The 27,054-nt window shown below is 40.2% G+C and overlaps 2 protein-coding genes across 16 annotated transcripts in view; both read left to right on the top strand.

Moving 5' to 3' along the window:
- The window catches only part of LOC144014130 (PDZ domain-containing protein 4-like), a 110,800-nt gene extending 91,030 nt beyond the window's left edge, over window positions 1-19,770 (top strand). For 14 of the 15 annotated variants that reach the window (XM_077513690.1, XM_077513689.1, XM_077513688.1 and 11 more), the window contains 16 exons: window positions 2,223-2,276; window positions 3,978-4,080; window positions 4,307-4,481; window positions 4,955-5,036; window positions 5,267-5,365; window positions 5,448-5,510; window positions 7,669-7,770; window positions 10,379-10,725; window positions 11,899-12,070; window positions 12,325-12,673; window positions 14,497-14,743; window positions 14,867-14,937; window positions 16,352-16,641; window positions 16,736-16,879; window positions 17,115-17,227; window positions 17,301-19,770. In XM_077513690.1, coding sequence (XP_077369816.1) covers window positions 2,223-2,276; window positions 3,978-4,080; window positions 4,307-4,481; window positions 4,955-5,036; window positions 5,267-5,365; window positions 5,448-5,510; window positions 7,669-7,770; window positions 10,379-10,725; window positions 11,899-12,070; window positions 12,325-12,673; window positions 14,497-14,743; window positions 14,867-14,937; window positions 16,352-16,641; window positions 16,736-16,879; window positions 17,115-17,227; window positions 17,301-17,517 — 2,628 coding nt within the window. In that variant the 3' untranslated portion in view covers window positions 17,518-19,770. The remainder of the gene's footprint in view (window positions 1-2,222; window positions 2,277-3,977; window positions 4,081-4,306; window positions 4,482-4,954; window positions 5,037-5,266; window positions 5,366-5,447; window positions 5,511-7,668; window positions 7,771-10,378; window positions 10,726-11,898; window positions 12,071-12,324; window positions 12,674-14,496; window positions 14,744-14,866; window positions 14,938-16,351; window positions 16,642-16,735; window positions 16,880-17,114; window positions 17,228-17,300) is intronic. The other variant, XM_077513703.1, reaches the window with a different exon arrangement.
- A 402-nt stretch (window positions 19,771-20,172) lies between these two features.
- LOC144015105 (polymeric immunoglobulin receptor-like) lies at window positions 20,173-23,596 on the top strand. The gene is made up of 6 exons (XM_077515422.1): window positions 20,173-20,199; window positions 20,693-21,068; window positions 21,153-21,491; window positions 21,563-21,628; window positions 21,740-21,855; window positions 21,931-23,596. The coding sequence occupies exons 1-6, from the start codon at window positions 20,173-20,175 to the stop codon at window positions 22,060-22,062; spliced, it is 1,056 nt and encodes a 351-aa protein (XP_077371548.1). The 3' UTR covers window positions 22,063-23,596.
- The last annotated feature ends 3,458 nt before the right edge of the window (window positions 23,597-27,054 follow it).

Genomic DNA, 27,054 nt, shown 5'->3' with positions numbered 1-27,054 from the left:
AAGAAAAACATCATTATTATGAATGGATTTTTGTGTGTGTGTGTGTTTCATGGAATATATTTTTTCATTTTTTAAACTATTTTTTTTCTTCATTAAAAATGAATTATCCAGAAAAAGCAGGACACAATATTCCATAAAAAAGAAAAAAAATATACAAAAAAATGAAAAAATAGGAGGAAAAACAAAACATTTTTTTTTTTTATATATATACATATATTCGAAAAAAAAAAAAAAACTCCCCCCAAAATTAATCAGAAAAACAGGAGTTTTTCTGTCTTTCTTTTCTTAGATGCAGTGCAGTGCAAGTGAAGGCATGCATCGTTGTTTTGGAAACTTATCCTTCCAAACAGGTTCATTTCAGTAACTATTTTAATGAGAAATCAATCGATTTGACAGAACGATTAAGAATGGGAGGTTTTGTCCTTAACTAACTATAAATATTTAAAACAACCTGCTCTTTTTTTCTTTCTTTCTTTTTTTTTTTGCATGTAATTTGCAGGACTCCTAATCCAAATAATTGAGTGTCAAAGGGCAAAACCTGAATGTTGGAATTTAAAAAAATAAATAAAAATGGCACAAGGACTAAAAATGATCATTTTAATGTGACTTTTAGATTTGCACTTTATTTTCGGGACTATTGCCTGTTCCTCAATGCTTCTTGGACACTATTGAAACGATATTTTCACTGCGTGTGAAGCATGTGCATGAACGACCACCCCCCTCCCCACAATATCACCCCCCGCCCCCCACCACCGACCTTCACCACCAGCAGCACCTCATCTTCACTTTGCTATCAAGTGTGCCTCATTGGGATGTTGTTGCCGTGGTGACCACTGCCATTAGGCAAGTCGCATTTATCTTGCATCGCTTGGCAGCTGGCGCTGAATGCACATGTTGGAATGAGTTGTGTTATTATTATTGATAAATAATGTTTTCAGTAAAATTGATTGCTAGTGGAAACTAGATTTTAAATTCATGAGAATTTAAAGGCACAGAGAATCATAATGTGGATGGGTAATTAACACAATCTGGAGTTACTCCTAGTATAAGAGGGAATCAAAGTTCCAAAAATTCTAAAGAAAATAAATAAATAATTGTATTCATATTAATGTCACAAAGTGTTTTCTTAGAAAGCAATAATTAATGATGTAATCTGGTCAGTGTTGCTATTGCAAATTAATTTAAAAACATCTCATAATATTACACTTTAAAAAAAATGATGTTACTCTTGCAACATGACCGATTCCTACAAAAAATGTGTTCTTACATGTTGCTTATTGAATTTCAGACTTTATGCAAATAATGTTTTTTTTTCTCCAAAAATTAAACACTTTTAAAAAATATGACTTTATGACTAGTTCCTGAAAAAAAATACAGCTTTTTGTCTTGAAAATATAGGACATTTATTGACTTATTTTCTATTTCTATCTAATATACTATGACTTTTTTTTTTTTAAATTGTGTTATCTTGAAAAAATATGACAAGATTTAGAATTTTGAAAAAATATTATCAATACCATTCTGAAATGTTCATTATTTTCCCTACATGATCCCCAATACAACTTCTACGAGTGCTATTTATAGATTGTTTCAACTTTCTTGAATTTGGGGCCAGACAGAACGATTGGCATGCATATATTGTGATTATTATACAAGATCATCCATCCGCCCACTTAATCCCTCCTACCTTGCTCATTAACTATTTAATGACTTCATCAACACACACACACACTCATGCACACTGTTGTTGACAGGCCCATTTGTCATTGGCAGCGCGCCGAGTGCAGAGACACAATAATCACAAACGGGGGGGAGGAGATGGAGAAAGGAAGCCCATCCTCATCTTTGTCCCACTTTCCGTCCACACCAGGTTGACGTGGAAACACTTTCCAAAAAAAGAATGGCAGGATGGTCTGTCTGTTCTCAGTTTATTGAAGTGATGTGCGATACTCCCATCAACTGGTCACGATGTCGTCTGAGGCATCTTAGTGATTTCACTGAAAAAAAAAAAGAATGATCACATCGCATTGAGGTCCAAGCCTCTGCCCTACTTAAAATAAAACCTCAGATTTTTTTTTTCCATTCAGGCATGCGAGAGATCATTCCTATACTTGCAGCTTTCTATTATATTTATTCCTAATTTTGTCGTCTTCTTGGTGTTCTCCTGACCACGCACTCTGACGTTGCCATGCATCCATCTCTGCCCCGTCCGGCCTCATCAGCAAAAGGGGGGCAGCAACTCCCTGCGGCCAATGGATCGAAATGGACACGAAAAGGTAAGAACAAGCCCCGGGGCCAGGTTGAGTCTAACAGTAGCCGGTGTCTATTGTCTACCTCACCACTGCTTCATCCTACCTTTTGATGCTCTGTTAATTTACCCACCAAATTCAGGTCCTACTAATCTATTCAGTCATCCATACAACCAACATGTATGTCCCGATCACCTCCCCTCGTAGGTCTGAAATTGGCCACCACCCCAGGCTAAATCCTTTTCATAAGACAGTAGCACCTTTTGCCATTTGCTGTTTTTGAGACCACGGTTGAAGCAGGAACAATTAACTCATTTGCTCCCAAAGACGCATTTATATGTTTTTGTTTTTGGTTTTTTTGTTTTTGTTTTTATGCTAGAGCATACAGAAGGTTTTGATGCAGCCTCTGAACTGAAGAGAACGCTTGAATCAAAAGGTAGTTATTACAAAAATGGCCAGCAGGTGGCAGCAGAGTATAAGAGATCAACTGGGGCCATGTTAAAAAAAAAGCTCTTTTCACCACTGTTTTAAACAGATTTGTGAATAATAATTAAACTTAGCTATATTCCAATGCTAATTGCTGCAAAACGGAAACATAAAAATATACTTTTTTTTTTTTTTCCCCCTAATGAAAGAAGAGATGCTAAATCTTCTTTTGGTAGGTTCCATGTTTTTATAACAAATAGAACACAATATTCTGTGGGCCTTGCAAAATCAATCAAATTCCAGTAAAACAGCTGGGAGTGAATGAGTTAATTAAGCTGTCCGTAAAAGGCTACATCGTGCAATCGTGGTCACAGGTAGACGATCTGGATATTGTAGACAACATATTTCTTTTGGCACACACAAGAAACAAAAAACAGAGACAACACTTACTCATTCAAAACTTAAGTTACAAAACTTAATATACAGTAGATCATAGAATAAACCTGGAGAGAGAGAGAGAGAGAGAGAGAGAGAGAGAGAGAGAGGGAGAGAGAGAGAAGTATAGAGAAGTGTAAACGTTTGACACGTTCGAAAACTCATCAGTATCATATGTGAAACATTGACAAAGACATACAAGAATAGAGAGGGGCAACTTTTCCAATATGGCGCAAATATAGTGACTCATACCCATGGAATACACCGTGTGCATCTTTAACTCAAATGCAAAGTCACTATTATTGTGCAGATCAGAAACATGGAGGACCAGTAAAACAACAATAAATTCCAGAGCTGTTCAAGCAGATGCTTGCGACGTCGCCTGCAAATTCACTAACTGCAAACAATAAGTAATGAAAAGCTGATGGCCGCACAGATCGGTTGGAGAAAGTGGGGCTCCGTCGGACACAGCCTGAGGAAACTTCACTCGAACACAACCTGGAAGAAGTCAGACAACTGTCGGAAGATTCGCCAATGACCTATGACCTTCCAAAATGCAAAAAGGGTTTAAGTCAAGTCCCATTATGAGTTTGTGTCGTTGGATTGGGAAAATGATTTTAATAGAATGGAACACGATTATTTCTGGTCTTGGTGATACAGTGCTCTTCTTTTTTATTATTATTTTTTGGTTAGTCACATTTTTTTTCATCTTTATTTCTTACCTCCTTCATTCTTATTTTCTTTCTTCAATAGATAACAGACACAAAATGTCAAAGAGCAAAACTTAAGAGGTTGACTTGTGATGTCAAGTAGAATCATGAAAGATTCAAGACTAGGTCGAAGTTGCATAACATGTCACACTGTCAGGTGAAAGCAAGGAGGCGTTCTCACCTGCCACCGGGCAGACCGCTGAAGTCCCAGGAGCCTTTGGAGCGACCCGGACCCAACCACAAGAGTCACAGAAGGAAAGGTAAGAAGATGAACTTACAGCCATCATCATTTTTAGCATATTTATTGTAAATTGTACATTTTGACAATTTAGGTTTTCAAACTCTACATTGAGGTTGTGCTTTCATAAATGTGGAATGCATGTGAAAACCTGAAGATTACGTCTTCAGACCAATTCTGACTTGCACATGATGTGACTTACATCCACCATTATTAATCACATACATGCCTGTGCTTCCTCTCATCAGGTGTGATAGTAAACACCGGAAACGGAACCAGCGGCACCAACATTTCCTCCTCCAACATGGTTGCTCGTCTACCTGAGCATGTGGACAACAGCACGCAGACCGACGTCAGCTTCCGGTGGCCGCCGACCACTCCACGACTACCCGGCTTGATGGGAGAGTACCAGACTGGCCACTTGTACGTTTGACTTCTTTGATGAGGATAGTGAGATGGAGTGAAGGTCCCACCGTTTGGATCTTTAGAGGGGAAGTCGTAGTCAACGCGCCAAAAACCTCTTAGCAATATGTTCTACAGTATGCAGCCCCACTAGTCTAAATTTGGTATTCTGGTTAATATTGCGTTGGTCGAATGAGTTAAGCAGCAAAATCTGTCCGTTTACCACTTGCTTGTGGAATGACATCACAGTTAGTTGCGCAGGTCTCACGTGACAACCAATCACAGCTCAGCTTGAGAAAACAGGTGAGCTCTGATTGGTTGTTGCCTGAGACAGACCTGCGCAACTGTGATGTCATCATCCATAACTCGTATTACACAAATGTAATATTAATCAGAATGTCATGTTTAGACTAGTGAGGTCTCAGGTCACATTACATAACATTATGTATGTTATCGACAAGAAATGTTGAAGGTTGATTTCCCCTTTAACGCAGCGAATGTGTATTTGACGGTGATGAAGACTACTTGAAAGTGGAACAGCACGACGTGGACCGGCCGGACGAGCTGGAATATGAGGTATGGTTGTTTCTCAAAAAACACCTTGACCTGTTGATGTTGACTACCCTCAAAATGGTTTAAATCCAGCAATCAGTTCATTCAACTAAAATTATGAACCTCTCAGCCATACCCAATCAACAGAGATGTGCCCCAGGGCTCTGTCCTGACCCCCCTCTTCTTTATCAAGTATCTCATTCAGCTTTCTTTGAAAGGCACCTTCAAATAAAATCTATTATTATTACTATTAGGAGGTGGCGCTGTACAAGTCCCGTCAGGAGGAGAAGCTGGGCCTGACCGTCTGCTACAGGACGGACGATGAGGATCAGCTGGGTATTTATGTCGGAGAGGTAAATACGTCCCCGCCGTTTTTGGCCGGGTGTACTCGGGAAGTTCCTGTCTTTGTTGACTTCCTTTTGTCACGTGACCAAGGTGAATCCAAACAGCATCGCTGCAAAGAACGGACGCATCAGAGAGGGAGATCGAATACTTCAGGTAAGGTAACTCACATCTTCTGGCTCAAGGAAGCTGCCTGTAATGGTTATTTTGTCCCCATTTCACTTCCAATCAATCAAACTTTATTTATAGGCTATAGCATTTTAGCACAAGCCAAAATGTTTTACATGAGTTAAAAAAAAAAAAAATCAGTCTTGTGCTGGTTAAACTGGATAAAGTTCTCTACCTTCAAGGATTTGATATCCAGAATAGTTAAAACGAGCGTCCATTTCACTGGCGGCGTCAGGATACACAGAGATGTACAATAAAGGACATCAAATTGAACCTTGAGGCACACTGCACGTTACTTCACAGATACGAGAATGTATTGAACCCACAAGTCTCAAACTCCAGTCCTCGAGGGCCGCAGTCCTGCATGTTTTTAGAGGTTTCTCTCCTCAAACACACCTGATTCATCAGCAAGCTCTGCAGGAACCTGATAATGATCCTCATTCAGCTGTGTTTGAGGAGAGAAACCTCTAAAACATGCAGGACTGCGGCCCTCGAGGACTGGAGTTTGAGACCTGTGATTTAACCCTATAAAGCATACAGGACTGTCTCAGAAAATTAGAATATTGTGATAAAATCCATTATTTTCTGAAATGCAATCAAATAAGCAAAAATGCCATACATTCTGGATTCATTACAAATCAACTGAAATATTGCAAGCCTTTTATTATTTTAACATTGCTGATTATGGCTTACAGCTGTCATGACTCGAGTCATGCAGGATGTTTGGGGTCTTGTCTCATGTCTGGGTTCACGCCTGGGTCAAGTTTGAGTCCATGACCTGTTAAGTTGGGTTCACGACCGTGAGGTCAATTGTCTGTTTTGTACTGATATAACAAGTGTCTGTTTGAACTGATGTAACCATCATATAACCATCATCTAGTTTCAACTAGTTTTAGGCTATGTGATGTCAATCTTTAATCCTTTAGGACAGGGGTGTCAAACTCATGTTAGCTCAGGGGCCGCATGGAGGAAAATATATTATCAAGTGCATGGGCCGCATCGGTAAAATAACGGTATATAACTTAAAAACGATTGCCGTCAATTATACACAGATTTTCGCTATTTGTGTGCCAGCCCTAAATTACGGAGCTCAACTGTAATCATATTGTACCAAAAAATAATGCAAATGCAGATGGCACGCAGCAACACTGAGTCCTGGACGTGTTAAATGTACCTGTTTTACATATATATTGTTCCCAGAATGCATTGCGTGGCGCAGTTAATGACGTTACAAGGACGCTAATCCTTGTTATATCGATATGTGTTACCAGTAATTGAATTTGTGTCGTATTTAACATGTTTGTCGGTCTATGATTAAAATAATAATAATAATAATAATAATAATAATAATAATAATAATAATAATAATAATAATAAACAAACCGTAACTTTAAATTGTGTGTAAAATAATGAGTCCAGGAAGGACGATTCCCCCATACAAGTTGCATTGCTCATCTGAGGACTGCTTGTGAAATTACAAATTTCATATATTCATATATTTTGATTGTGGCCGGCCGATTAACAGTCTAACATTACATTTTATTTATTTTTTACTTTAGAAAATCATATTGCAGGCCGGATTAAACCCCTTTGCGGGCCTGATCCGGCCCGCGGGTCTTATATTTGACACTGCTCTTTAGGGGATATTTTCTGAAACAGTCGTGTATATTAAATGCAAGACATTTTGTGCCCTCTATTTCATGAGTATATTCCCCCCCCCTTAAACCCTGATGTACCGTATATGACCTAACTCATGAATTGCACGGATAATCCATTAGAGGGCAGTATCACTCAGCTGATGGCTTTTCCAGCGACCTTTCTGAGTATTAGAAATACAAATATGTTTGATATGTCTGTTTATTATTATATTTGTGACAGTTTTAAGTGTACAAATTTAAAGCATTGTGACCAGATGTGTCAAATATTACACAAAACACAAACAACCGTTTGTGGAAGTTGATTTTTAATTTTTTTTTGTTTTGTTTGTCCAAAAGGACCAATAAATACTCTATTTACAAAGAATTAGAATGTTCTCTCATATGTGTCATTGTTAAGGCTTTACAGGCCTTCTGAAAGTAAAATGTCATCTAAACCAATGAATGTTTGGTGGCAACTACATGATCCACTTGTGTCGTCTCACGTTCAGATCAACGGGGTGGACATCGGCAGCAGAGAAGAAGCCGTAGCCATCTTGAGCAGAGAGGACAGCGGCAACTTCTCCTTATTGCTGGCCCGGCCCGACATGGAGGTGACTCGCAACCCCTGAACAACTATCGAGACACACTGCACAAATGAGACGATGCTAATGAAGACAAAAGCCGCATTCCTTACATGATTCCTGCCACATGCACGCAAATCTCACACACAAATGACACCACAGTGCCAATGAACATGATAAATTCATCGTTTTATGATGATGATAGATGACATCTGACAATGTGTCAACATTTGCTGACTGCACAGGAACAACATGAGAGCTACTCATTCATACACATGCACATACACAATTTATTCCCCCTCCAGATTTACACTGACGTACAGAATGTGAAGTAGATATTACTGAGGCAGCAAATAGCATGATGTGTGGGCGTGCGTGGTGGTGCTGGGAGTCTAGGCATTGATCATTTTTGCCCCCAAAGTACAGGGCTCTGACACAACGTGGAAAGGTAGGACTCAGATGCAGGGTGGGTGGAGGCCACCAAGGCAGCAGTTTTATTTTCTCCAAACAGCAATCTCCTCTCAAGCTGAGAGGAGAAGAGGCACTCAAAAAATGGAGAACAAAAAACACCCCATTGGGGAGGAAAAAACAGGCACAGGGTACAAGGGATAACTAAAGGCGCTCCGCTGGGGAGGAAAAGGCACAAAAACAAGGCAAAAAAGGCAAGGCAACAAGATCGAGGACTCGACAGTCAATCCCCAGCATTTTTAGGGGATTGGGATCGACCCCTGCTACGAATAGAGAAAAGCCGTAAAATATTAAATTAAGGGGTTTGCCATTTTAGACAGACGACACAAAATAGCTGCAAAGTACGTGAGACGGAGAGGATCATAAAACACGAACAACATGCATCTAGCATACACAATCGTGAAACCATGTTACATACAGGGTTATTATAGTTGGACAATTTTCATTTGAGTTAGTTTTGATTTTGTTTTGCGTTTTGTTTTTTAAATTTAGTTAGTTTAAATTAGTTTTCACGGTGGTTGTGTTAGTTTTGTATTAGTTTTAGTTATTTTAAAAATGCTTAGTTTTAGTTTTGCTTTAGTTATTTTTAGTATTAGTTTCAGTTTTGTTTTTTTCCGTTTTTTTTATGTGTATTACTTGTGTGCGATATTTAAAAAAATTAACTGGGTAGAATTAGAAAAGTAATGTATTTCTTACCTGCGATTGGTTGGCAACCAGTCCAGGGTGTCCCCCGCCTACTGCCCAGAGCCAGCTGAGATAGGCGCCAGCAGCCCCCGCGACCCTTGTGAGGAATAAGCGGTCAAGAAAATGGATGGATGGATGGATGTATTTCTTACCTAATGTTGCATTACCATAGGAGCCAAAGTTAAGCATGAAAAATTGTCGCCTATAGGAGCGACATCATCTGAAGGTGTTTTTCTATTGGCTGCTGCTAGATAACGTCACTTCTGTGTGACACGCTTTCAAACGTCCTTATTCTGGTTAATATCAAAATTAATATACTTAAAATCACATTTAAATTGATCCCTAAAGGCTCACACATTAAATGAATTACCAAAGACTAAAACGAAGGACATTTTTGCTATAATTATACAGTAGTCAGTTTTAGTTACTTTTGTAAGCATCAAATATAGTTTCAGTTATTTTTTTGTTTTTTAAAAAGTATTTCTTTTTATTTTGTTTTCATGAACTCAATTGTTTTTTGAATTTTAGTTTTAGTTTTTTTTTTTGTTAAAATAACCTTGGTTACATACAGTAAATGCCTGCATTCAGTAGTTAAATTATTCAACTAACCATTAACCAGGCATCAACAAAAAACAGAGTGTTGTTTAATTCATTGAAATGGGTCAGCACGTTTCACATATAGGTGAACTCAGAAGTTACGATATCTGTGAGAGGATTGAGGGTTTTTGTGGGGATGGTGACGAAATCTCAGCTCAGAAAAAAAAGTATGTATTCACAAAAACAGAAGCAAAAAAGACACTAATGAAGAATCAAAATGCTAAAAAACAAAGTACAAAAACAAGTTTCAAAGTGATGATGACACTAAAGTCACGACAAAAGGGAACCATAACATTATGGGATTAACATGACTCATGATCGAAGAAGCAACAACAAAAACGAAAACAGACCTACAAAAAAGAAGACGAGCCAACGGGGCACACCTCACCACCCGTAGCTGAAGGGAGCTGATTGGCGCCACAAGGGACCCGGTTGATGAGAACGAACAAGGCACGACATCACAAAATTAACACAGGCGAAACATCAAGCAAAACTAAACCAAATTAAAACCAAATCAACAAGAAGAGATTCTGATGGTACCATTTTATTTGTGAACAATCTATCAAAAAGTCACTTTTGTTTTAATACAGGATGCATATTTTACATAAATTAAAAATATTAAATGATATTTAAAAATTTTTTTTTTAAATAAATGTATAATCGTGTGGATAGGTCTGATGCCACTGAACATTTTGAGTGGTTGGAAGTCATAAAATATTCATAAATGACTGAGTTATCACACCTCAAGTATCATTTACAGATATTGTACCGGAGATGTTCTGTGGGACTTTTTCCAGGCAAACTGCTATTGTCAAAAAAAAAAAAACGGCATAGAAAATTTTGTTATCACTTATTGACTATCACTTACTTACTTCAAATATCCTTTCAGGAAGACCAACTCGTTGATGGCGTCAACACCGGACACCTCTCGCCTTACATGCACCTCCGCCACCGACGAACAGAAAGAGGAGAAGAATTGGATGATGCCGAGGAAGATGACGACGAGGAAGGAAACTGGGAGGAGCCCCCGGTGCCACTCCCCCCTCTTCTCCACCTGACACCAATACTATCCAAAAGCCAGGATCTAGACAGCGGACTGGGCCGCACCGACGAAAGCACGCGCTATGACGAATCCTCAGAACATGACCTGCTAGGTGGCCCGAGCAGCGCCTGCAATACGGACTCCACCAACACGCCCGGAAGCACCCGCAAGTTCTACCTGGGCCACAGTCCGAGGTCAGGACCACTAAAGCCTGCAAAGCAAAATCTTCTTTCCCTTTGACTTCTAGCACATACTTTGGTATAAGTAAGGAGTATTTTAGAATAGTAGCACAAGATAAGATGTCTATGAAGGTGAGAAAGATAAATATAGTGAAGGTAGAGAAGAGGATGAAATAGAATTTAAGAAAAGAGGAATGTTTTAACAAAAAGTTCTGGGTCAAGATACTGGTGATAAAGACATGGGATTGTGGGAGAACTGAAGAGACCAGAAAGGAGAGGACAGAGGAGGTAAAGAGTGAGGCCAAACAGAAAGGGTATGATGCATTGTGTAAGACAGCGGTGTCCAAACTCGGTCCTCGAGGGCCGGAATCTTGCATGTTTTGGACGTTTTTCTTTTTAACGCACCTGAAGCTCATCAGCAAGCTCTGCATAAGCCTGATAACGATCCTGTTCAGTGGAAGCAGGTGCATTGGAGCGGTGAAACATGCAAAATCTGCCGGACTCCGGCCCTTGAGGGCCGAGTTTGGACACCACTGGTGTAAGAGGTTCGACACAATGGAAGGAGAAGGTCAGATTGGGATCAATCTTGGAAGGACTTGCAGCAGGTTTGGGTGATTAATTCATTCACTCGCAGCCGTTTTCACTCACTTCGCTCTAGCTGTTTGACTGGACTCATTTTCTAAGGGCCACAGAATATTCTATTGCTAATAAAAACAAGAGAAAAGAAAGATTAGTCTCTTCTTTCGTGGGGAAAAAGAAGGCGTAAAATATTTTTTACGTTTTGCAGCAATTAGTATTAGAATATAGCTAAGTTTCATCAATATTCAAATTCCTGGTGAAAACACAAAAAGAACTTGTTGCAACATGGCCTTGGCTGATCTCTTATACTCTGCTGCCTCCTGCTGCCCTTTTTTTTAAATATATATAACTACCATTGCTTTAAACCACCTCTTCATGTCAGAAGCTGCATCAAAACATTCTCTATCCTCGCATAAAAAAAAAAAAAAAGTGTAAACACATTCTTGGGAGGGAAGGTCAAAGTATTAAAAAACGTTTTTACACGTTTTTGGGATTGAATGAGTTCAAGACAAGGATGGAAATGTACTGAAGAAAAGATGCTGAGTAGTTCAAAGAAGTGGTTTGAAGAATTAATTAAAGCTTTCATTTGACTGCTTTTTCCCGGCACAGACTCAGTCCACGGCTCAGTCCTGGAGTAGAACCCAGCCCCAACATGAGCCCCAGTCACAGGCATGCCCGAGAAGACACCCCACCTCCTTTTCCACACCTGCTCGCCTCTGACTCTCTCACAGCACTGGATGGAACTGACGGAGGAACTGTTTTAAACCACGGCCACCACAAGGTACGTTCCATTAGGATTTGTCAATCACAGTTTGGACGGCAGTCCTGTAAAGGAGATATTATGCTTTTTGTGTGTGTTGTTTTTTTTTTTTTTTTTTGCAATTGAAATGGAAAGATTTCTGTACCATAGAGACATTTTTAACTGTAGTGCTCTTCCGTCTTTGTTGGTAACTTTTGGGGGTGTTGCTTTCTGGTTTACCAGTTAAAAAACAAACAAACAAAAAAAACAAGCTCCAATAAACCTTTGACTCACAGCTTCACCTCCACAAGAGTCCAGTGACCTTGATGGCGGGCCTGACAGAGGACGAATGCCAGCGGTACCAGGAACTGCTGGAGATCAGGTACCACTGCGAGATGCAGCCAAGCAACAGACAAGAAGAGGAGGAGGAGAAGAAAGAAGATGAAACGGAGGAGGTTCCGTCTTCTCAGGTGGTGGACGTGAACTGTAACGTCACCGTGAGTGAGCATGAGATGGCGCTCATTGAGGAAGAGCTGCGCCACCTGGAGTTCAAGTGGCGCAACATCCTGCGCGTGCAGAAGATGCAGCAGCTCCGCCAGCGATACCTGAAAGCCTGGATGATGGAGGAGGACACGGCAGAAGCCGGTAACTGCACTATGCGCGCATACACATACACTAATCATAGTACTAATTGTAGTAGTTGAATTATTAAAGTGTGACAATTATTACTAGTAGCAGTAGCAGATTTCAGAATCAAAATAATCTTTATTGGCACAGTATGAAAACACACTATGAATTTGTCTCCAGTTGTAAGAGTTACACTAGTATTGCAGAAAGCAACTATGACGACAAGATGTTAAAGTGCGTTGAGTACCTAAGGTAGAAAAGAGCTATACAAGTGAAATCCCATTTTTAAATGAGTAGTAGTCAAATGAATGTGTAGTAGTCATATGAGTATTTGCAGTAATAGTAGTAGTAAAATGAAAATGAGTAGTAGTTAGAGTAATAGTAGTCGTAGTGCAAGATTGAGCATTAGTATTGTCATATGATTATGTAGCAGTATTCATAGTATTTTTTTTCCTTGTCAGAAGAGGAGTACACTCTAAAAAGAGAATTGTTGACCAATTAAAAAACAAAAATATTCGACTGGAAACAGAAAATTGAATTAAGTTAATTCAAAGTGAAAATATTAAATTAAATTAATTATTAGTTCATTAAACTTAATATAAATTAAGTTAATCCAAAATTATTCCAAACACTCCATTACACTCTAAAAAGAGAATTGTTGAGCCAATTTAAGATTACAAATAGAATTGTTGACCAATTAAAAAATAAAATAAAATCATTTCGTTTGGTAACAGACGATTAAATTAAGTTAAATCAAAGTGAATATATCTATTTTTCCTGGTGTCCCAAAACCTTACAACACTAATCAACACCACAACAGTCACACAACCATCCGAATATACGTCATGTTTGATAACTAACAACACATCTGACATTAGATGGCATCTAGACAAGTTTGCCTTCATTGCAACTATTCATTCAAGCCAACAAAACACAAGCAGGAAACAAAACGGGGATATGACATGGATCGCACTTGTCAGATAGGATTATTGCTCAACTGTGAAGTAATTCATTGTTAAATGCATACTTGCTGTTAGATTGTCATATGCTGAGAGGGCGGCTATTTCCGAAGTTGATGACACAATACCTATCTGCTATTTTTAAAGCTTTGCAATGGGAATGTCATTTCGCTGTCATTTGCTAATCTAGTGAGCAAACTATGGATTTGACTGCATCTGATTCTATAAAACGTCAGCTTTGGGAGCTTAAGCAGTATTGCTGAAGAATGTGGCTGCGCTTAAGGCAACTCTGTTTTCTACTTTTAACCCTCAGCGTACATGACGCATACTTTCTGTGTTTGTTCTTATGAGGCAACTACTCTGCCAGCTCTATTCTGGACAATTTGTAATTTATACATTAGTGCTCCCCGCGACCCTTGTGAGGAATAAGCGGTCAAGAAAATGGATGGATGGATGGATACATTAGTGCTTTTGACACAGGTGAGCAATAGTCCAGGTTACACACTTAAAAATAAAAGTTTTCACTCCATAGCCCAGAATGTGTTCAATACCATAAGCAAGGTATTTATTCACCAATACTTTCATGTCTTTTAATTAAGAAACAAGACATTCAATCCCAAGTCGGCTTACTTATTTATATATTTAAGAAAGAAAACAAAAATCATGTGGTAGTGTAAAAATGGGTATGGAAATGAATGAGATTTAATAATTATGTCAACATCCTTATCAGCCTGTTCTATACATTCAAAAGACAAGTTCAGCCTCGTTGCAGGTAAAGAGGACTTGCCTAGTTTCGGTTTTTGATACACCCGTAATTGAGCATTTACACTTCCATACACTTCACATTACAGAAATAACATTCAAAAAAATGTTTACATGCAGCTCTGCGTGACAACAACGAGTTGTCGGCCATCAACGAGCTTCCGGAACGTTCCAACGATGGCAAAAACAGCACCAGTGCTTACGGCAGCGGCGAGAGCACGCCGTTGGTCAGCAACGTGCGAATCCCGCCTCTCTGGGAAGACTTGGCCTCCATGTCCTCGCCTCCCCACTGGGAGAGACGCCACTCCAATCTCGGATGCGGCGATCGGGATGGCGACGCGGTCAACACTTCGCCCTCCAAGTTCAGGTCTGCAGATCATCACTGTAAAATACAACAACAACAAAAAACATGCTAACATTTTCAAGTACAGTATTACCAAATGAATGCTCTGGATGTGTTGAGAAATATAATCTGTGTTTGCTTTCTTAGATCTTTGTCCAAAGAGTTTGGATCACCATCTGGACGAGGCACGGCTGACAGAGGGCGTTGTCCCAGAACAGGTAACGTGCCATACGCATACTGATTTTTCTAACATGAGAGAGCTCACTTCTGACAAGGAATAAAAGTTTACTGAAGTTGACCAACTCTGCGCACCACACTGACTGACTTGTGAAGTAGAAGAAAAAGAAGAAACTAAGCTAACTGTTAGCTTGTCTAGTAACTTCATGACGGTGCTTTTTAGTGGTGTTGATTTAGGCTTAACATTGATGATTGTCAGACCTGTTTTTTCAGTTAAAACCGCTTCTGAACCTTAAAGCCAGGTATGAACCTTAACTCGTTGACTGCCAAACGTTATCCAAAAAAACCAACTCCTGCAATGCCAGCTGATTTTGAGCATTTTCACTCACATCTTTCAAGGCAAACGGAATATTGTGTGCTATGACTACATAAACAAGCAGCGCGGTGAATGACTGGTTAGCATGTCCGCCTCCCAGTGCTGAGGACATGAGATCGAGTCCGGGCTTCGGCTTTCCTGGGTTGAGTTTGTATGTTCTCCCCATGCCTGCCTGGGTTTTCTCCAGGTACTCCGGGCTCCTCCCACATTCCAAAAACACGCATGGCAGGTTAATTGAGCACTGAATTGTCCCTAGATGTGCTTGTGATGGTGTATGATTGTTTGTCTGTGTGCCCTGCGATTAGCTGGCAACCAGTTCAGGGTGTAGGATAGGCTCCAGCACGCCCGTGACCTTTGTTAGGAAAATGGATGGATGAGCCACATAAACATGGTGGATACCATATGAAAGATTTATTCCATTCTTTCATTAGAAAAAAAGCATGTTTCTACCTCATTCCTTTCTAATAACCATTTGAAAATAGGTAATTTGAGTGACATCAAGCGAAATGGAAAAAATTAAGGTGAAAAAAGCTTTTGTGAAAACATACAGTGACTTTTTGTTAGTGACACTCTCTGAATTAGATTTAATGTGACAAACACTTCGATCATACACGCCATCCTTGAAAACGTTCTGTTTCCTAAGATTTGCCATGTTTTCATGTAATTTGATACCTGGGAGCCCATTGAAAAGAACTACAATGCTGCCATCTGCTGGTCATAGTTAGTGGCTGTTTTAGGATTTTCCCCACCCCATTCACAAACCAGCGCTGCACAAGACGTTGCACTGCCCATTGAGAAAGAAAAAAAAAACATAGTTAAATTAACGTTATTAGCGGCACTCGTGATTTTAGCATACAGTATAGTCAGTAAACAGTATAGTCAATAAATGTTCTTGGTGGTAAAGAGTAAAGTTAGGGCTAATGTTAAAGTCATGTCAAAACCATGAAGCCAGTCGTGGACCTTGAAACCAGGTCTGAAACTTGAAGCCAGTTCGGACTGTTAAAGACAAGTCTAAACCTTAACGCAGATCGTATTCTTAAAGCCATTATTGTATGTGATGAATGAACATTTGGATGCAGGCACCACCCCAACTCGAGGCGGAAGTGCAGAGTCCAGCCCCTTCTTGGCTCAGCGCCGCCAAAACCGAGCCAAAGCATTGGAGCGCTACCACAGCTGCATGGCGCTGCCTTCCGACGGCCTGCTGGAGCCACTGGATCGGGAGCTGGCCGAGGACCGAGGGGCTGGAATGGGAAGCAGCAGTGTGAGCAGCGCCCCCTGTGGTCTGGAGGACCCACGTTTGCGCCTAGCACTACCATTAGCACTGGCGCACTCGTCACCCACTGCCACAGGACAGCGCATGGAATGGAAGGTAGTTCAGTCCAGTTCTTCCTCTGACAAGAATCCGCGTACGAGTCCGGCTTTATTCCGGTGTCGCCTTCATCGTTCATGCCGTTGCTGTTCAGGTGAAAATCCGCAGCGACGGCACTCGCTATGTGGCTAAGCGGCCTGTCAGGGACCGCCTCCTCAAAGCGAGGGCCATGCAGATCCGAGAGGAACGCGGCGGCACGACCACTGACGACGATGCCGCCTCCAGCGAGATGAAACAGGTACGCGAAAATGCCTCAATAAAATACTTTTGAATTACAATATTCAAGCTTTCCTTTTACAGCGGAATTTAGCACAGAGGAGATTCAGAGTTGTATTGAGCACGAAAAGACTTGAAATTTGTAATCTCGTGATCACAGTTCAGAATTAGATGACATCACTCAAATTTGCTACAAGCCATGCTCAAGTTTCCGAGTTTGAGAGGAAGCACGCAACTGTACTACATCACTATAACAGGGCCGCTACTGGAGTAAAGAAGAGAGGAAGCAGCAGTTGCTGAGGGCCAGAGAATACAGACGAAGACGAGAGTTCATGATGCAGAGCCGCCTGGACTACCTGAAGGCCAACAGGTAGAAAGATGTACAGGACAGGACATCAAAAGCATCACCACCAAATACTCAGATTTTTTCTCGTTTTCCTCAGCAGAGACGCGGCGTCATCAGCAGGTGGTAGCGGAGAGCTTCCCGTCGCCGTCCACGATGACACCATCGTGCCCCTGAGCCAGAAGAAAATGAGCAGGAAGAGGAACCGCCGCATTCTCGACAACTGGAACACCATCCAGGAGCTTCTGGCTCAAGGGTCACGCTCGCCCGACGGCAAGAAAATCTTTAACCCGCTTCTCTCCGTCACCACCGTGTGAAAAGTGTGCAGGACAGAGAACGAACCATGTTTGGAAAACTTGTAAAGACAGAAGAAGATCCTCTCAAAACAAAACGGCGCTCCATCGATGTGTTTGGGAGTTTTTGTTGTTTTTCGAACATACCATAAAATTCGGACCATAACCCATGACTAAAGCAACGGTGTAAACAACGTTTCAGTTTATTTGCCAATTCCCCAATCTCAGGAGCTTCACGTACTTGTTTTCTTACCTAGCTTTTTCTTAGCTGTTCTTAGACTCACCAAAATTAAGTTTGTGAATTCTCAGTTGATGATTTCCATGTTGAATTGTTAACTGTTGACTTTTTTTTTTATTTTTATTTTTATTTTTTATCAGAACCAAACACAATGAAGGATTCAGATCATCACTAGTGATGGGCATTACAGTTCTTGTTTAGGCAAACTGAATCATTAGAATCAGTTCATTTAAAAGAACCGCTCAAAAGATTCGTTCACCGAATTGTTCACCTCAAATGAACTGAGAGAAGAACGAATCACTTCAAGAAGAGACCCGTTCACTCACGTTCACTGAAAAGATTCGTTCTAAAGAACGAATCGGTCGTGACCGACACAACACTAATCATCGCTAGTCTGCTCTACAGTAGTTTGCTAGCCTCATGCTTGCCTTGCTACCCTGTGAAACAATTATGGGCTAACGAAAGTTAGCGTTGCTGCTGTGGTTAGTTTAAACTATCAAACAGGGCAGCAACACTGAAAGTACAACTTGAACATACATTAACACTCACTGGGAAGAGGAATTTAGCTTCAGCTTTAGCTTACTTTTCAATGACTTTTCGACTGTTGTCATGCTATTTCCACCGCCAGGTGGTGCTCACATCATAGAGCAGGGGGCACATTTTTCGGAATATGTGCGTGCGGCCAGTGCGCTTTGTGTGACAATGTTTAATTATTGTGGCCGCGGCTCAGGCCATATATCGGTGTGCTCAATAGCTTAGCTTTCATAGTAAGCGAGGAATTGTACGATGACTCAGTTAAAACCAAGGCTGGGTATTGCCACCAACCTCACGATACGATACGTATCACGATACAGGGGTCACGATATGATACGTATTGCGATACATATGTATCCCAATACTCTTCAAAGCGATACGTATCCCGATATTTTACATTAATGTACTTGCATTTTATAATAACAGTCATATGTATACCTAAAGGATATGTTTATTATGCTGGATGACAAAAAATGTTTTTCTAAGTAGCTCTTCTGGTTTACCACCAAGCGGCATGCTTGGTCTAAATATGTACGTACTGCAGAGCAAGGAGCATTTTTCACACCGGGAAAATGTATTAATATGCATGAGCCAATATGAGCAAAAATATCAAGGTATTAAAATTACAGCTCTAAAATGTGCCTATTTGAAATATTTGGAGAAATAAAAACAGCATTTTTTTTAATGTAACACATTCTATTTCATTTTTAAACAAAATATATGAAAATTGGTGCATTAAGACACGTGCCATGTTAAGTTTATAAGTAAATAAATGTTGATATTCTTCCTCTGCTTTCATTTTTCTTAGCAAGACACAGTGTTCAATCACTGGTGAGCTATTTTTACATTAATTGAAGGCAATTAACTTAAAAGACGCTGCTAGTTCTTTATTTTTTATTTTTTATTTATTTTATTTATTTTTTTTAAAAAAAACGTTGAATCGGTAAGACACTGCTAGTTCTTATTGTTTTTTACGTATATTTCAAGCTGCACAGGCACCCGTGTCTCCTCTGCTCTCACTTCTCATGCGCAACTTCACAGAGGCTGTACAGCCTTGCGCAAGCAACGTGTCATTAACTGCCTATTTAAAGTTAACGAGCAATATCGATTCTGACGCCTGCGCATCGATACATGTATTGTAATGACGTCCGCAGCGATATATTGCCGTAACGATTTTTTGAGCACACCCCTAGTTAATACTGCGTTGAATGTGTTTACTTTTGTTCTCTTAACATGCTGTATTTGCTACATACACACAACAAAAAGCCAAAGAAAATGCAAAACTCATGCGTAGAGTTAATTCATTGATGATCGCTAATCTTAAGAACGTCTCTACTCTATGGAAATGATAATGAATGCATGTAGGTAATTAGTAAATAGCATTCTTGAATGGAACGTAGAGTAGATTCCAATTGTGAGTGTGACATTACATTACTTGACATTACCACAGACACGCACACACAAACACACAATCAAGCACACAATCAATAAAAACATTTCATTGAGTTTGTCTGGAACACCTCATTGTCTTTTTACCTTAAATACATTGGTGTTACAGTAAATACTATTTGTGCTACCTTAAATACTATCTGCCTTTAATACTAGCCTAGCTGCACAACATTAAAAGCTATTTCTGCTCTACCTTGAATACTATCTGCGCTACTTTAAATACTAGCTGGTAACGACCGCCACGGCTCACCTGTTTTCTGGGTGTTATCATGTGACATTCACAGGCTGAGCCCTTTGGCACTGTGATGTCATTTTCAGTCGACAGCAAGTGGCAGTGCAAGGCAAAATGGCCGCCCGGAGATGGATAAAAATGGGTGGATTTTTCTGTTTAATTACTGTATATTCCACAAATGCAATATTAATCAGACCGCAACAGGAGGTTGCGTAAGGACGTTAAGATGTCCAGCCGCAGTCACGAAACGGAAGTTTGTGCGTCATTCTTTCTGGCTCTCTTGTTCAGTCACAACTCCAGATATTTGCAGCCGGATCCATTTCAGGATGATTTTTTGCCGTCTTCTGTTACTCTTCGTCTTCTCAGGTTTGATTTGCAACATGAATATTTTCTCTCATGTGTAGGCTGCAGTGAAAATGCTTTTAAATAAATGGATTTAACACGCGGTAAATTGTCATCATTAATTATGGGAATATCTATGTTAGTTTTTTGTTGACGAAACTTGGATTGTGAATTGTCTTTGATATTTACCCCAAAACTATTTTGCATGATATAAGAATTTTAATTATTTTTGCTTTATTTAAAAAATATATATTTTTTGACATACAGTATGCACAAACAAATAGCCTTGGAATTGAAAATTAAACTTTGTTTAAAAAAAAGAAAGATATTTTGTTTGCAGAAGAAAGTAAATTGATGATAGGTGTATATATAATAAATAGTTGTGACCATCAACCAAATAGTAGCGTTATACTTTTGAATTGGCGCAATTATGTTTTGCTCATGAACACATTTCTGCTGTGTTCTCAGCACTGGAAGAAAGCAGCGTCGGCCTCGTCACTTTTCGAGCAACAGAGGGACAAAATGCCACAATCTGGTGGCGCTTTTCCACCAGTGGTAAAAAGTATTTCTGCAAGGACAACTGCAAAGGCACCGACGCCCTCGTTGAAACGTACGCCGCCAGCGCTGAGAGGGGCAGGCACAGCATCAATTATGACAAAGGAAACTTGTACGCTTTTATTGTCAATCTGAACATGGCCGACAGCGGGCGCTACAGGATCGGTGTGGGCTCGCCGCAACTACCCAATTCCTACAGTGACTTCCAGATTCAAGTTCTTCAAGGTGACTCACAAACGCTCAAAATGATTACAATGTGGCATGACTCCTTCTTGTGATTGGCTCCCAATCAGCCCTGACTTGTTTCAGCAGGTGGACATCCTGCTGACAGTCCAATAGGCCGCATCTTCACTGAACCTTCTGGTGGGACGCTGCAGGTGGTCTGTCCCTTCCGGGTCTCCAGGAGCGTCAAGTTCTTCTGCAAAGGAAACTGTCTGGACGGACACATCCTTGTCAGGACCGCCGAAGATGCAGCCCAGGTGGGCAGGTACAGCCTGGACTTCAAAGAGGAGGCCGCTATGGCAATGGTTTTTCTGAGGGTGACCATCACCCAGTTGGACCAACCTGACTCGGGAAGGTACTCGTGCGCTTTGGGTCCGTCTCTGCGCTTGGCTTCCATTCAGGAGTTTGACGTCAGCGTGACCGAGGGTGAGATTCCCACAAAACGTCTTCTTGTCTTTGTTTCTTGTGGTCCATGAGAACATGTCTGATCATCTCAGGCCCAACGCACAATTCAAGCTTCAAATTAGAAGGCAAAAAGTATCCCTCGGAGAAGACAGCAACAGGTAGAACATCTCTCCATTCTCCTTCCACTCTTTTCATGTGCCTTACATTCAGAATTATCGTAAATGTCTTTTTCCTCACATGTTCATGTTTCTCACTTTTGCTTTTTCTAGTGCTCGTCTGGCCTCTGATTCTTTGCGGTGTTCTGGTTCTTCTGCTGCTCACCGTTGTACTGCTGCTTCTCTACAAATGGAAGGCAAAAGCAACCTCAAGAGACCAGAGATTTGAGGTACTTGTTATCGCTATATATTTGTATCATTTCATACATGAAGGTGTGATGATGGATTCTTCTCTTCATTTCCAGTTAAACTCCCGTGAAAACGCTCACCAGGATGGAGTCTACCAGACCGTCCATGGCAGAGACAGGGACTTGGACCACACCTACTGCACTCTCAAGCAAGGGCAAAATTCTCCATACGAGAACAACGCATGTTGAAGAATTTCTTGCCAGCTTTGTTTTTCTCCTTCATCCTGTTGATCCAACTGCTGATTCGGCTCTTTTTATGGCTACTCACATGTTGCAACTGATTCTATTCAGTGAGTGATCGACAGGAAGAGCACGCTCTACAGAACACACTCTAAAAGCAGTTGGGTCAAAAGTAACCCAAATTGGATCAATAAAAAGAACCATCCCAACATTTTCGGTTCTATATTGAAACCAAAACGTTGGGTCAAATGAATAAATCTACAAAACAACCCAGTTTTGGTGGGTTGTTTAGGGCCGAACTAACTTGTTGGGCTATTCCTTTAAAGCCAAAAATTGCATCAAATGAATTACAACACATTTTTTTGTGAGCAGTTGAGTCAAAAATAAACCAATTTAGGTCACAATTGGACTTATCCACTATTAGGGTCAAATTAACCAGTTTTGGTGGGGTTGTTATTAAAAGAGAAAATACAAACCTCCCAAAAATTGGTCATTTTATATAAAACGACACACACACAAAAATGACAAATTGACCCACTTTTGTACAACACAACAAAAAGTGGGTCAAATTGCCTCAAGTACTGTTTTGGTCCTGTTTTGACGCTAACCAAGTTACTTTTGACCCAACTGTATTTAGCGTGCGTTCATCGTGACAGCCAAAAATGGAACAAAAACTTTTTATTTTATTTTTTTTAAATATTTTTTTTATTTTTTTTTTAAACAAAAACCACATTTTTGGGATGTGTACTGGTTTAATTTTTTTTTAACCCAACTTTCTGGTTTAAATGATTGACCCAATTTGGTTTTATTTTGACCCAACTGTTTTTAGAGTGCAGACCCACCAAAGTCTACCATATCCGTGGTGGTTTAGGGTTGGATTATGGTTAATACTCCTGCATAGAATTAGCTGGGATAGGCTCCAGCAAGGCAACCCTAGTGAGGATGAGCGGTTCAGAAAAAGGATTGATGGATAGAAATGAAGCCAAACGTGCTTCTGGGAAATCAGACAATACCTCACTTCTCCCACCAGAGGGCGCAATTGAGCTTTCAATTTGAAACGTGCCACAGTTGCTCAACAAATATTTTCATCAATCATTTGTTTGTATAGGAGGCGTAGTGTACTCATTTGTACATGGTACCTTATAAATGCATAAGTCACTGATGTTTTCTTGTCATCTTAACTCTAGCTCAACCTATATTTCATAATTCACACACCTAACTCATCAAAGCATGCCTTTTTGGGCCATTCTTCACTGGGACTTACCTGAAGTGTTCGCGCAAAGTTAAGACTAGAGCATATTACTATCCAAAAATGTCTTGATAACAGTGGCGCAAGTGGGATTTTGGAACTAGGGGGACAGAGACTAAAACAAATTATACTATAGGTTAAAATAAAAAACAAATATGCAGCAATTGACATGTATATTTTAAATATTTTCAAGTATTTCAATTAAGCTATCGCTGAGTACATGTCAAGCCTTATCTCGCTAAGGAGAGAAAAGTTAACACAGACTGAATATTGTTCCTTCTATCTTTCAGTTTGCGCAAACAACACTTTTTTTTTCTTTTTTCTTTTTTTTTTCTTTTTTTTTTCTTTTTTCTTTTTTTTTTCTTTTTTTTTTTTTTTTTACAGTGAAAAGACTTGTTCGCACTGTGATGGTGTGTTCAATTGAAAATTGTAATTTAGACCTCTAATAACTACTGTAACCAGAGTTGCGTTCTCCCAGCACTTCCCAGCCTTATAAATGCACAATAAACTATAACTATAATACATGAGAGGCAGATAGTATATGTATGTCCGGCTTAATTGGCTTGTAAGATTCGTCTGTATTGCTGAGTTGGAGATCCAACTTGAGGAAGAAGGTTGATTAAAATCCTGACTTAGAGTCAAAAGTTCCAACATTTTTTGTGTAACATCAATGCCTCCGATTGTTTCACAACTTACGCTGTTAATCAGAGCGGCTCCATATCCTCACTTAATTTCACCAAAGGTTTGCATCGCCTTTGCACGGCGCTAACCAGTAAAAATGGAGCAATCCCGGAGCGCCTAAATCACTAAACACACGCAGATGGGGAAATCCATCACTCTGCCAACCAGATTGCGCCACGGTGTGCCAGTGTTATTTGCGTGTATGTAAATTAGGTCATTTGTATACATTTGTCGCAAAAAATGCCCACCCCAATGCAATTGAGACTATTTATGGAAAGCATGTATAAACCTGCCGCAACCTCGATCTCCGGGATCATGATAGCAGTGCATGCCATTTCCGGCACAACATGCACGGCCCTCTCTGGCTGATCACGCAGAGAGGAGAGAGAGAGGGAGAAGGAAGGAGGACATTTTTCTATGTTGGTTTAGGACGCATAATGTAACCCAGGCTGAACGACAATGGCAGGGAGGCATTTTACGATCATTTTTACGTGCCAGATGCATACTCGACGGCCACGCCAACCTCTGAAAATATATTTCTAAAAAACGATCGCACCAATAATTTGTACTTTATGAATGAATGACGTCATTGTCGTCCTCTCTGCTCTGTACAGCTTAATGGCACCATAAACGCTTACTCTCGGTCCAACCTCGCTTTCTGATAATGTCATCTTTCTCGCAACTGTTTTACTATAACAACCATGCTCTTGGCACAAATCCAAATCAGGTGCAAAATTGCTCCAAGCTGTCAGTTTTTTGGCCGTGTTTGTGCCGGTATATGATTAGAGCAATATCCTTAGTGAATAGGTGGGTAACTGGGTGCAGACTGCGGGTGCAGTGGTTGTGCAATATTTCGCGCTATTACCGCGCGCAGAGCATTCTTAGTCAAATATACCCCAGTCTTTTCTACTTCCAGATTCATTTTTTTTTTTCATTTTGTTAAATGTATGTAGACCATTCACCCCAAACTGTAGAAGTCGATTGAGTTTGGTGAAAAAATAAATAAAAAATAAATAAATAAAAAAAATAAATGAATAAAATTGTTTTCTACTTCTAATGGGCTGAAGTGTTGTTCATATGCCGTAGACGCTCTTCACTGCCTCCTATAGCCTGGAAGAATATCGACCCCAGCGGGGAAAAGCCTCGCTGTGTACAGTATGTTGAAGGCAGCAAAGCGTGTGCTCGCAGGTGCACACTGTCAAGCAAAAACCCTTCGAAAGTGGAGGGGATGGATCGTAGTCTTCATGAAACTGAGGGGGACACGTCCCCAGTGCCATCTGAGCCACCTGTGCTTCATAACATAAACACTACGCTATCACTCAAGGCTGTGAAGATTCATTGTGTCTCGTTAGTTTTGTCCATATGGTGAGTCTTCTTCTTGAGAATCCAGTCAGAGAGGCTGCTCGTCACTTACGGTAATCCCGATCTCTTGCTCCGTGTGTGTGTGTGTGTGTTTGTGTGAGAGAGAGCGAGAGATAGAGACAGAGACAGAACGAGAGATCAATACAGGGTTTCCTTTCTCCTTTGTCCTTGACTTGCCGGAACATACGCAAACAGGAAGTGCGTGGGTGTTATGAGTATGACTGGCGCTTTCTGCTTGGCACACATCGCCAAAGTAGCACATGGCTCTGAATGGCTGTTGCAGTGGGGGGTCGTTGTGGGTTTGCGATAAAGTCTGGGACATAGAAATTCTATTTCATAGCTGGAGTGGGAGGAAAAGCGGGAAAAGCAAACTGACAGGACCAAGGAGGGGCGAGATAAACGATTGAGCAAGCTACTTTGCATGAGGAGAGAAGGATATCAAGTCGTCTACTGCTCTTGTGATCAATTTCCTAACCCTCGATGGACCGTCTTACGTCCCAGGACTTCGGGAAAGCACCTCACAGGATCTATGAGGAAAACAAAAACAATACAGCATCACATTTAGATGTAAACCTAAATTCTCCCATCTGTTTCCTCCTATATACTTACTTTTTCATTGACCCTAACCCTACTCTTATAGTCCTTCTACCCAAAATGTCTCCCTACCATAACTCCAAGCTTAACCTCAACTACAACAGTCATCGACTGTCTACTGAATTAGGTTAAAGGAAACTTCCTTCTTTGTTTAGCAAACCCATGATCTACCTAGAATTTACTGTAACCTATGATCAACTCTAAACAATCTACTAGCAGCTATCTGTTATATACTGTAAGATACACACCAATCTAATTATTTAAGATGGGTCAAATTGTGCTGATGTAAACCCTAACAACAGTAGGGTGTAGTTCCCTGCTGGCCCAAACACGAGCAGAAGAACTGACCTACATTTACAACTTAGATGGCTTGTATTCATTTACATCCATTATTATATTCATTTCATATTGTGCATCTAGTCATTTGTTTTATCTTTTATAGTTTTTTTTTTTTTTTTTTGTCCAATCAAATTTCAGCTGTTGTGATGTAAATGTAATTTAGCAAAGTCCTTCAGGATCCCAGGTGCCGGCTCATCCCACATATGCATAATAATTATTATTTTTTTTTAAACCAATCAGATAAAAGCTTCAGAGTGACATCAGCATTTTCTGTCCTCTGATTGGTTAATTGCAACTGTTAAAAAACAATGCAATTCGTAATTATGTGCAGGTGACTGTGCAGGTGAGGACGAATGTCACATTTTATTTTCAACAAAAATTGGAGATAGGGAAGATAGGTCGCCCAAAAGTACAGTTTATTTCACCGGAAAAAAAGATTTATGTGACATACAACCAGCTAGCAAAAGAGAATGGATTTTATCTATGATCGATGAATAACAAATATCTGTGGTGATTACGATGTATTATTTACTTATTTTGTCACGTTATCAGATAAATTGTCATGGTGAACTGCTGGTTTAGAGTTGATGTCATGGAAGACAGGTTTAACTTATATGTCTTGCTTTTGTAATGGAATTTACTCTCAAATACCCACAATGCCTCCATCTCTTCAAAATGCCACATATAGCTACAGTAAATACAATTCATTTTTCTATATTATTTTGCGACATGATAAACGCAAAGGTTAAAATGTGGATTAGGTCAGCACTGGAGGC

Source organism: Festucalex cinctus, chromosome 2 (assembly GCF_051991245.1).
Source record: "Festucalex cinctus isolate MCC-2025b chromosome 2, RoL_Fcin_1.0, whole genome shotgun sequence".
In the NCBI taxonomy this organism is placed as follows: Eukaryota; Metazoa; Chordata; class Actinopteri; order Syngnathiformes; family Syngnathidae; genus Festucalex; species Festucalex cinctus.
The sequence above is the reverse complement of the archived record's forward strand: the minus strand, read 5'-3'. Positions and strand labels throughout refer to the sequence as shown.

Excerpts from the sequence above, each read along its gene's own strand:
- LOC144015105 (XM_077515422.1), top strand. The coding sequence starts at position 20,173 with ATGTCCAGCCGCAGTCACGAAACGGAA. Across the intron at positions 20,200-20,692 it reads GCCGCAGTCACGAAACGGAA|CGTTATACTTTTGAATTGGC; the intron begins GTTTGTGCGTCA and ends ACCAAATAGTAG. Across the intron at positions 21,069-21,152 it reads CCAGATTCAAGTTCTTCAAG|CAGGTGGACATCCTGCTGAC; the intron begins GTGACTCACAAA and ends GACTTGTTTCAG.